The sequence below is a fragment of the Leptidea sinapis genome, chromosome 34 (genome assembly GCF_905404315.1).
Source record: "Leptidea sinapis chromosome 34, ilLepSina1.1, whole genome shotgun sequence".
In the NCBI taxonomy this organism is placed as follows: domain Eukaryota; kingdom Metazoa; phylum Arthropoda; class Insecta; order Lepidoptera; family Pieridae; genus Leptidea; species Leptidea sinapis.
This window is the reverse complement of record NC_066298.1, coordinates 6,798,536-6,810,583: the sequence shown is the minus strand read 5'-3', so window position 1 is coordinate 6,810,583 and position 12,048 is coordinate 6,798,536. Positions and strand designations below refer to the sequence as shown.

The following is a 12,048-nucleotide window of genomic DNA, read 5'->3' as shown; positions in this document are numbered from 1 at the left end:
TATGCTATATTAAGACAAGTAAGAAAAAATAGACTATACCTACGACTATAGTGATATTATTTTATGTTACTTATCTTACTTGTAATATTAGGTATTTTTTGGTTACGGTCCTAGTTCGGATGGCAGCCAACATATATCATGTGACATCTGTGCAGTGCCAAAGAAAAAAAAAACACATGTGACATTGACAGTGAGGACATCTAAAGACAGCTGTCCACTCGTCAGTCTTGTGAACTTGTGAAGTACCGACGACAGCTTTGATTACCTAGTACCTACGAATAATTTCTATTTTCATAAGATTTTAAAAAAGAATACCTGAGGGCGAGAATCCATTTGCGATACTAGCGTATTTTATTTTTGTAATCGTTTAATGTTTGTAAGTTCAATTCATAGCTTACGAGCATAGCATATGTAGTGCAATGTTATTATTGTTTAACTAGAAGAGTATTTGGAAGATCGCTCATTGTGTTGTGATTTGTGATGCTAAGTAAGAGTTTTTAAAAATAAAATCAGCATAATGGGGAGGAGAGAAGATCCAGCATGGATGAAAGGGACTGTTGGCCTTTCTATGGCAAGAGAGCGAGGAGACATTGATCGGAAATTCCAGAGACGCCTTATGGTGACACAAAGTATGATTGAAAGGCTTGGGTTGGAAAAGGAGCTTCATGGTCATGTGGGTTGCGTAAATTGCTTAGAATGGAACAAAGACGGATCGTAAGTAGCAACCGGTCTTGTTGTTGAGCATATTGCCTTTAAAATACGCTAATTTTATATTTTGCGTCATAGTGTATTGGCGTCAGCATCGGATGATCTGCACGTAATTCTCTGGGACCCGTTTCGACATAAACAATTGCACAACATTACCACAGGACATACAGGAAATATATTTTCTGTTAAGGTGAGTTTTCTATTCTTTGTTCATTTTACTTAAGAATTTAGTGTACACTGTAGCGATGGAGTTTTCTTCTGATGGTGTGGTCACTAGTGTGAGGAGTCACATTTTATATTATTTGCTATTAAGATGGCATCAGATTCAAAACGAAAGTTCAGGATATAAACTGGAAAATAAAAATACAAAAGTGTAAATGGGCAGGACATATGATTAGAGGAAAAGAGAAATGGAGTAAATTAGACACCTAGTGGTACCTACGGAATGGAAAAAAAAACATAGGCTGACCACAGAGTAGATGGGATGATGATATAATACAGGTGGCAGGAACAACCTGTAGTAGAGTAGCCACAGAAAGGCAGGAATGAAGATAGAAGGAGGAAGATTGGAGGAAGCCTTTGCCAACTTGCTACGCTGGACACTCAGAAATGGAGAAAAAGTGATATGTACAAATGATAATATGTCCAAATAAAACAATTATAAGTAATAATAAAAATTACAACGGCACGGCCACAATACCACATTGAATGAATATAGCGCGACAAGTGAAATCAGAAAGGAAATACTGTCAAGTGTCAACTATTATTAAGCTATTGCAAAGCTTCTATCGCGGGCCATGAGCGTGGAGACCAAATCCAGAAATTCCGTAACAAAAGTAACCTTACACTTACTTACTAGATTATTATTATTTATAATAGGCTAAGCAGCTTTCGCTGATGCATCTATATCATTTACCATATCTATCCAAATGTTTGTCCAGTCTATTCTTAAACTGATTAACAGATTTTGATTTAACCACATCCTTGGGCAATCTATTCCATATATGAACGACTCTGTTGGTCAGAAAGTGTTTCAATGGATTTGATGATGCTAATTGATATTCTAGCTTCATATCATGTCCCCTTAGTCTAGGATTGCTCTTCCTTGGAAACATGCTCTTAAAATTTGGGACATTATAATAATTATTTAGTATTTTGTATGTTTCAATTGGATCGCCTCTTTCTCGTCTGCTTTTGAGGGTGCTGAGTCCAAGCTGTGTAAGTCTTTGTTCATATGTAAGATTTTTCAGTTCCCTAGGCAACTTAGTGGCTCGCCTACTCGCTCTACCCTTTCCAACAATTCTATATCCTTAACAAAATATGGATTCCAGACCTGAAATGAATACTCCAGTAATGGTCTGATATAACTTTTATAGATTTTTAGAAATGTTTTCTTGGTGATGTTGAAGAATGCTTTTCTGATTAGGTACAGGATTGAGTTGGCTTTCTTCACAGTAGCCACAATGTGTGCTTCCCATTTGAGATTATTGCTTAAGATCACTAGGTCTTTTTGTGTATCAACCGCTTTTAGTTACTTATTGTCTAACCGATATGATACTCGGGGATTATTTTTTCCAATATGTAGAACAGTGGTTTTGTTGACATTCAGTGAAAGTAACCATTCCTTTGTCCAGTGTTCAATAGCTTTTAAATTTTGTTGTATATCACCCTGTTGATGTATAGGGTTCCCAAAGAACTTGGTGTCATCCGTGAATAATGAAATTGGGATACTTATAACATTTTGCAAGTCAGTTAAGAATAATGTGAATAATATTGGTCCCAGTACAGAGCCTTGTGGTACACCGCTGCAAACAGGACGATTACTTGACATTTCATTCCCAACCCTCACGCGAAATTTTCGATCATTTAGGAAGTCACTAATCCAGACTAGCAGTTTACCATGTATGCCAAGGTGTTCTAATTTATGAAGTATATAGATATTTCGCAACGGTCATTACAGTTGCCTTGGAACAGCGGTTATCACGTATGCTTTTTGTGCAGAAGGTCCCAGGTCGAGCCTGGGGTCTTGATTTTTTTTTAGTTTTTTAATTTTTTTTTTATCACGTTTTTTTAATTTTTATTATTATGACAAGCATTTTTATTTAGTTTCACCTGTCCCGTTGTCTGTCTGTAATCAAATCTTGCAAGTTAAATTTTACTCACTTTTTTTTTTTAAATTAATTTTATCAAAAAAAAAATATTGAATAAATAAAATAAATAAATAATTATAATTGCAAAAGTTGATAAAAAATGCTATGCTATAGCTTTACCGCGGCAGTCCCCGAGTGCCACACGTCTTTTATTATTATATAAAAATTGTGACTTGATTCAAAGTACAAATTAATATGGAAATCCTAACTTTATTCGCCTGGACTTACTTAAAGTTTATTTATAAGGTCATGAAGAGAAGAACAATTTTATTCTTTATACTATGATGAAATCTGAAGTTTTAGTTAGTAGGTTTTAAACACCATCTGCGAAGGTCATTTTTATAAAGTGCGATTTTTAGCAGTCGATGATGTCATAAGTAGCAGCTGCAACATATGAAAACATATTTGCATATTATTCACTTGCTTCACATGAAATTTTACATCTCTAGTGTACAGTCAGCATCAGAAATATAGTCAACAACTAACATTGTCATCTAAATATATGAATGAAAATGAACAATTAGATTTTGATACACTTTGAATTAATGTTGGGAATGCAGAAATATTTGCTACTCATCTTGAAAATGTATTCGAGGCGAATGATGCTGGTGATGAATCTGACATTGATAAAGGGTTACAAGTTTGAGGCTCCTTTGCACAGGATGCCGGCTAGATTATGGGTACCACAATGGCTCCTTTTTTCTGCCATGAAGCAGTAATGTGTAAGCGTTATTGTGTTTTGGTCTGAAGGTCACCATAGCTAGTGAAGTTGCATGTCTTAAATAGACTAGTGCAATTATAGTGCCACTCATAATTTTTGGGTTGTATCCTGGGCGGCAGTGTGTTATATTAGATAGGGCATATTAATTACCATCGGCTGAACATCCCGCTCATCTTGTACCTTATTGTCTTTAAAAAAATGGGCTTAGACAAGATGTCCACCCGTACCAGTCACGGAAAGTATCAGAAACTATTATGGTTACCAAAGCTAGAAGCTAGCAAAGATGAGGCTTCATGAGGAGGTTCCTGACGGAGGTTCATCATACTGTCCAATAAGTTTAATTCCAGTGATATCTAAATTACGAGAAATAATATTTTTAGCCTGCTTGACGGAACTCATGGACCACTGCAACATTATTCCAAACCACCAGTTCGGATATATATCATATTAAAATAAATAGAAAACTCTAAAGAGTTTTGAGAATAGCTGTTTGACAAACTTAAACACAGAGTAAATGATATAGTATTAGGTAAAGTCTTTTGAAATAATATTTATGAAATATAATGCTATAACTTTTCTTACCACATTACTTACGTTGCTACATTGGACCTGCCCGTGTTTCTCCTTAAAGGTGACCTGTTCTGTTATAACAATGTATATCTATAGTGATAATCATTGTTGTCATGTTTCTGTTGTTGCATCACAAGGAATTGTGATGCCGACTGTACAACACAAATAAATTGAAATGTATGCAAAACAATTTTTTTATGCAAACAGTTTTATCCTGCTTTGACCTCTTACAGCCGCTGTTTATATTCGATCTCGATGATTCCATTCCATTTCAAATACGTTATCTGTTTTCACTGTTTAAAATGAACCAACATTTTCCCTTGACTTTGTCAGCTTTTACCACTGTAACCATATTGTAAATAAAAATCAAATTTAATTATTATATTAAAATTTTATTGTATGTAGGGATATTATTTGAGTATTGCATATACATATAGGCACAAATTAAAATTATTTTATTCAAAATAGGATATAATTCAAAAACCACCAATTCCAAAAGGTATGCCTCAGACCTGAGAAGAACGGGCACAACAAACTCAGCGGTTTTTTTTTATAAAAATTAACATATTTTGTATAAAACAATGTACAACAAACTAACAATGTATTATAAAATTTATTATTTAATAGCCAGAGGGCACCATTTGCTCCATTCCCAATCTGTGGTATCATTAAGAAAGTCATTTATGTTATAGTAACCTGTACCATCCAAACGTTTTTTAAATATTTTTTTTGTATTTCGTAATACTGTTGCTTTGAACATTTTCTGGGATCTTGTTGTAAAAGCATATACAATACCCCACAAAAGACTTACTAACTCGACTTACCGAGTAGAAGGCATTATAAGTTTACGTTCGTTCCTGGTGTTAACATTATGGTTATGACAGTTTCTAGCAAATTCACTTATGTGCCTATGTACATACATAACATTATCAAGAATATATTGACGGGCAACAGTCAAATGTTTATTTAAAATTTATTGAAGTAGGCGTTACTTTGCGGAAATGCATAATTATACAAATGATTTAAGTTTTCTTTAGTGTTAATTCCGCCAATATTTGTTTTTAAACAATTCGACACGTGTTTCGCCTCTACACGAGGCATAAAAAATTGAGTCTCGTGCCAGATTTTGGCGAGACAACACGTCCTGAGGATTTATATGTTTTGTTTTTGTTAATTTTGCTCTCAATGATTCTTTAGGTTAGGTTAGGTAAGGTAACTCAGGTTATAAATAGCGCATTTTCTTTGTTTCTTCACATTTGGTCAAGTTCTCGTGGCACGCTTTACCATGCATGTTTCTTCATATTTGGTCAAGTTCTCGTGGCACGCTTTATCATGCATGTCTGCACATGGGATGGTGTGGATGATCTTGTTACGGATAGCTTGGCTTCTTGTTGTTGAAAAATTTAAATTACCAATCGAAAAATCGACCAGAAATGACATCGTCATAAAAATATGATGTGAAATGAAGAAATATATAATTATACTCGTTTAAATGCTAAAATAAGGTCTCCTAAAAGTATGATGATTGTATAATAGGAAAGTATGGATATGACATCAGAAATGTCATATCCATACTTTCCTAGAGAAATTATAAAATCTAACTAAAAACTATGTAAAATCACTAAAAATGTAATGACCTTCGAAAAATGAATTTTATTAATGTATTTAATAATACAAATTAAATATGAAAAGTATTAAACTCGGAGTCGATAGTCTCTTGACTGAGCGGTTTTGGTTGTCAAGACGTTTCGATGGGGGTAGATGTTTAATGGGGTCTCAAAATTTTTCGCCATCCCTTTATTTGTGTCATGATGGCATAATCCTTCTGGGTTTGTGTACTCCAAAAAAATCATTAAAATAAAAACATCATTTAATTTTACAGAAAATTATTATTATAACTGTACAAAATTATACAGAATACATTTTATAAATTACTAGCTGACCCAGCAAACGTTGTATTGCCGATATTAAGATCGCGATACAAAAGTAACTGTTGATCGTAGATGGGCGAAAATTTGAAGTTGTATGTATTTTTTAATGCCACATTATAAAAAAATAAAAACAAAAATATTTCGATCAAAACTTTAAAAAAAAAAATTAAGGATGAACAACCCTTATTACTTAGCGATTCTCAGACCTACTCAATATACTCACAAAATTTCATGAGAATCAGTCAAGCCGTTTCGGAGGAGTACGGGAACGAACATTGTGACACGAGAATTTTATATATAAGACAAGAAGAATTTTATATATAGGATTATAAGTTTCTATACCCTACGCCAGGCCTGTCTCACTTGTATCGGTATCGAAATCGTAAATACGTGCGACGGCCTACAGAGTAAACCAGCCAGTCACGGTTCACAGGTTTTCCCCCCAAATTTAGGGGGAAAAAACGTGGAATGGGATTTTTTTAGGGGTATTTTTAGGGATTTTTATTACTTCAAATATATTTTTTTTCTTTCAAATTAAGCAAATAAAGGAGTAATAATATAGGCCATAGGATAATCTAATTTAGCTTTATTTAATTGATAAATAAATAATTTTAAAAAATGATATTACTGAATGAAATTTTTTATTGATTGCTTAAAATTTATTGTTTGTTTAATGATATTTTATTATTTTAATGTATTATTTATTTTAAAATATTTAATTTATTATTTTATAAATAATAAAAAAAATCTGGGTGGAATTTCTAGAAATTGTAGGGATTTTAGGGGTTTTTGATCGGGGCTTTAGGGAGATAAATTTTTGAGAGTTGGGAACACTGAGCCAGCCAGAGCCAGTCGCGAGTCAGTCACTCACGAGCGAGCAGAGACGCACGCGCTCTTTGTTGCTTTACTTTACAGTTCCGACCGATAAAGATGAAGAAATTTACATAAGGCAATGCATAAAGGTCATTGCGATCGAAATGAATTTTTTTAAGCTTCCTAAAGACGCTGAAACAATCTCATTTAAAGTGATTATTATTATAATGAAATTACCATTCATGATAGCTACCTATTTATTTCCTATATACTAAGTACGTTCCACTATATCGTGGTTTTCCAACGCAAACATACTGCTTCTATCTGCAGCTAATGTAGGTTTGAAAACAATAGAATATTGACTTTAAATTACCATTACATACCTATTTATGTTATAGAAAAACTGAGCTATTTGTATAAGATGACTAGGTAGGTACACTTTTAGGTAAAGAAGTCAACCCTAATTTCGTCAGAAGAGGTAAGAGTCACGCGATAGAAAGAGAGGCAACTTCTGTCCGATCTGAATTACACCTTATTGTATGGCCACAAGAGTCCCTATTCCTTTAATTGATTTTGCGGAGACTTCCGTACTTGTACTATTTTATATTGTTTGCTAACGCGCAAAAATTTCGTTTAACTTCCATCAAAAATCCCATAATATATTCATTATAATACATTCAACTAAATTATTGGAAACTCTTATTGGACGACTCTCTTGTTAAAATCTGTGGAATATGACATTGTTGTCTTGATATATATTAAATTATTGCTCGAACGCTGCCCGTCCGTCCGTGTGTCTGTCAGCGCAAACCGTCGACTAGTACAAATTTGGGTATGGTCAGTTTCAAAATGCCTGCGTGCATTAATTAAAAAAAATGTTTTACACAACTGTGTGTGTGTGGATTGTGTTATATCTTATACGACATACGGACTCTTCGTGTCACATTACTTACTAGACCGGTTTTTAAATACAATGACTACACACAGTCTTTGAGTATGGTTTAAGATAATTATTAAAATATATTTCAGTTTTTATCGTCTGATATTATCGCAACGTGTGCCGCTGACGCGTTGGTCCGGGCCCGAAATATTTTTGGAGGAACTTCGCTCCTAGAATGTTCATGCCACAGTGGCCGAGTCAAGAGGTTGGCAGTGGCACCTGACAAGCCACATCTGCTGTGGTCTGCGGGAGAGGATGGATTGATACTGTATGTTAACTTTAAATTTGATTATTTTTAAGTACTTTAATTATATTTATTTATTCAACAGAGAGCAGGTGAGTCCATTCTAACCCCCCGGAGACTCAAGTTTGCGCGTTTACCACTAAAAAACCCCATTTGTTGTATCACCTTCGACAACACTTCCCTTAAAGCCTCGCCTTGTATCGGAATACTGGGTTTTGAAATCTCGAGTGCCAATTGCGTGGTCATCTGGAGGGCAAAGTCAAATTGGCTTCGAAGAATTTGAGCTTCATAAATAGAGCACGGAAATACTTCAAGACGGCCCACATTCTAGCGCTCTACAAAGCGCAGGTCCCCATAATATGGAGTATTGCTGTCATATCTGGTCTGACGCACCCCTGTATCAACTCGATCCATTTGACCGCACGCAACGCAGAGCAGCTCGAATTGTCGGGGACCCTGTGCTCTGTGAACGGCTGGATCACTTGACGTTGCGTAGAGACGTAGCTTCATTGTGTGTTTTCTACCTCATTTATTACAGGGGGTGTTTCGAAGAGCTGTTTCACCTGATTCCTGCCACCGAATTCCACCTTCGCATGACACGCCGCAAATTAGAATATCATCCCACACGTACACAAAGCTGTGGAATGAGCTTCCTTGTGCGATGCTGCCGGGACGATACGACATGGGTACCTTCAAAAGAAGCGCGTACACCCTCCTTAAAGGCCGGCAACGCTCCTGTGATTTTTCTGGTGTTGCAAGGGAATGTGGGCGGCGGTGATCACTTAATACCAGTACCCGTACGCATGTTTGTCCTCCTTTTCCATAAAAAAGTCGCTTATTATTGTAAAGATGCAAATATATACAAACAAGAAGACAGAGTTCCATATAATAAATATCAATAATTAATGTCAAATAGTCAATGGCTTACACCAGTAATTTAAAAAAAATATAAATGGAATTTATTAAAAAAAAATTTACAATCATTATTGAGTACAGACGGAGTGTCCGGTATAAAGAAAAAACGCACCTATTGAAAACTGCTTTAAATCGTATAAATATTATTTATTATAGTATACATATAGCAGTGATATCGTAAAATCCAAAATAGCAAATTCCAAAAATAAATCGTCTTTCAAGTTTTGCGCGCGAGATAATCTTTTGTATAATTTCAGTCAACATGATCTCCGCTTGCCACACCGTTGCAACTCCGATTGCGACAACGTTCTGGTCAACCTGCTGAACCACATGGGGAGGCAGGCAGAGGCGAAGTGCGTGGCGGTCAACCCCAGGAGGTCGTACCAGCTGGCTGTCGGCGCCAACGACTTCTACGTGAGGCTCTACGACACGAGGATGATCAAGCTGTCCAAACCTGCTGTAAGAATGTAACGTCTACCATCCACTCTGGATACATTCATGTACATTACCATTAGTTAAATAAAATTACACTTTCACCATCATATCAGCCGGTAGACGCCCACTGCTGGACAAAGGCTCCCAAAGATCGTCATAACGATCGGTACTGCGCTGCCCCCATCAACCTATTCTGGCGATCTTGACCAGATAATCGGTCATCTTGTGGGGGGTCTACCAACACTGCATCTTCTGGTACATGGTCCACATTCAAAGACTTTGCTTAACCCCTTTAATTAATAAAATAATATTATTACTGCCCCGTTATAAAGTCCCAGCCGCTATTCAGCCGTTTTCTATATTTTTGGAAATTATAGATTTACTTAACATATCTAGGGTTGACTGTGGAACTATAATTAATGGTTTCATTGTAGGCTTTTTCTTTTTGGATTCTATTGACTCTTTTTCATTTTTTTTTTGCTATATTCTGACAGGATGATTTATTCAAATGGGTGGGAGTGGCCAAATCCGTAATAAGGTAAGGTGGTAAGATAAGGTAAGGTGAGTAAGGAGGAATAGCGAAAAATACTCAAAGAAGCCTCGGCCCGATTTTGATAGATTCTTACTAAACTGCGTATGATTTCAAAGTTCACATTTGGGCATATTAAGTAAAAATATTAGGCGCCATTTCGAATAAGGTCCTGCAGTTTATTCGAAATGATGCCCAATATTTTTACAGACACACCAGCAACTTTCACCATATGATTCTTTTATCATCTCTAGTAAATTAAACACCAGTTATGTATAAATCACTTGTTACTTTTTACTATCGAGATACGTCCGCACACTTCGGCCAACCAATAATGCCTCACTCAATATGGCCGCTGCCCTCGCTCTACCAAGTCTCCCCTCCATTAATTTTACAGAGTGACAGTCATAACGTGTACATCCGTCATAATGTTGACAATTGCAAAGTCAAATGAGTATTGAAACCTTTCAGATGTAAGTTTCGATTTTTTTTTTGTTATTGACAAACCTAAGTGGCACTTTATGTCCTACGAGTAAAAATAAATATCTTAGAATATGTTATGATTGTGAGCCTTTGTAAACTTGCAGGAGCTGCAGATGAACGCGCCGATGACGCGTCTGATGTGGGAGCGACAGAACGTGCGGTGCTCGCGAGCCGGCCATGGCGACCCTGACGGGAACATCCCAAACAGTGCCGTGCAGTACTACGCGCCCGGTCAGTACTAGCTTTAAGGTGAACGCACACTTATCCGAGCCGAACGTGTTGAACGAGTCAAACGAAACGAATTTTAGAATTCTGTAAATGAAATCTCGGAGACACTTCTCCACGTCGAATCATCCGAATCTGCAATTTCATATACAGAATTCTGAAGTTCGTTGCGTTCAGCTCGGATAAGTGTGCTTTCACCTTTAGAGTGCTCTCAATTTACTTTTCTTCCGAAACACGCGAACCCTAAGCCGTACCTATTTAAGAAGTAGATCGCTTAGAAGGTACACTTGTCTGTGAACATCCCATAAATAAAACCTCCTTCGCACGTTTTTCTGTCCGTGAGTAAAATCATAATCTTTGTTTGATACCAGGAAATCAGGAAAAACAGCGTTATTAGTTATATGGCTATTGAACGGAATCTCCGCAGTATTTTAAAATTCTCGTTTACTTTTTAGTTCGGCCTGTGTGATCCTCGCCTTAATCAACGAAAGTACTCGTATTAGATAAATTAGTGTAGATAAACGTTAGTGTAAAATTATATTAATTTTATGTTATTCTATAATAGGTCACTTGTCTCTGGAATCCGGCGAGTTCGTATTCCCAAAGAAAGTGGTGACTTACGTGGCATTCAACCACGACGGTAACGAGCTGCTGGTCAACTTGGGGACGGAGCAGGTGAGCACTGGATCTGGTTGCTTTCATCTTCAGATATGCTACTTTATAATATACCAACTACACTAAATAATACTACTGAGGAGCCTGTCTACTACACTAACATTCACAACCAACCACACTTGTCTCAGGTTTCAGGATAGAGCAAACCGAGAGATACCTAAGTCGTTGTGATAAAAAAGCTGTGTCTAATATTGTATGTATGTTTTTCAGGTGTACATATATGATATAAACTCGGCCCCGCGGCCCGTGCTCGTCGCGAACTACATTTTGCAGCACAACGCCATGAAGGCCGGAAACAAGGACAAGGAGAAGAAAAATGGTATTTATTTATTAAGGGCTGAGATTCTGAAAATATTAAAACGGAATGAAAGTGGCTCAACGAGGCTGCAAATGGCAAATCTTTAATGTAGACTAGGAATAAGAAAGGTCCTAGAATTGAACCCTGAAGCACGCCGATCCGTATTACAGCTCCTGATGAATGTTTTTTTATTAATTAGTACTTTCTGGGATCTATTAGCTAAGTATGAAGTAATAAGATAAAGTGATTTGCTCCTTACTAATGAATTAAACTATAATGTAATTCTATTAAAAAAGACAATCCCACTGAGTTTCTTGCGGCCGTTCAGACCTGAAGCATTTTCGAAGGGTGGTAGAATTTTGACATTCAGTAAGTGATTTCAAATCCTTCTTCGAATAAAAATATTTGAAT

At 36.2% G+C, this 12,048-nt stretch overlaps 1 protein-coding gene across 3 annotated transcripts in view; it reads left to right on the top strand.

Moving 5' to 3' along the window:
- The first annotated feature begins 243 nt into the window (after nucleotides 1-243).
- LOC126974929 (WD and tetratricopeptide repeats protein 1) overlaps nucleotides 244-12,048 on the top strand; it is a 28,990-nt gene continuing 17,185 nt past the window's right edge. For all 3 annotated transcript variants that reach the window (XM_050822678.1, XM_050822676.1, XM_050822677.1), the window contains exons 1-7: nucleotides 244-714; nucleotides 787-898; nucleotides 7,923-8,101; nucleotides 9,250-9,451; nucleotides 10,544-10,670; nucleotides 11,230-11,339; nucleotides 11,550-11,658. In XM_050822678.1, coding sequence (XP_050678635.1) covers nucleotides 518-714; nucleotides 787-898; nucleotides 7,923-8,101; nucleotides 9,250-9,451; nucleotides 10,544-10,670; nucleotides 11,230-11,339; nucleotides 11,550-11,658 — 1,036 coding nt within the window. In that variant the 5' untranslated portion in view covers nucleotides 244-517. The remainder of the gene's footprint in view (nucleotides 715-786; nucleotides 899-7,922; nucleotides 8,102-9,249; nucleotides 9,452-10,543; nucleotides 10,671-11,229; nucleotides 11,340-11,549; nucleotides 11,659-12,048) is intronic.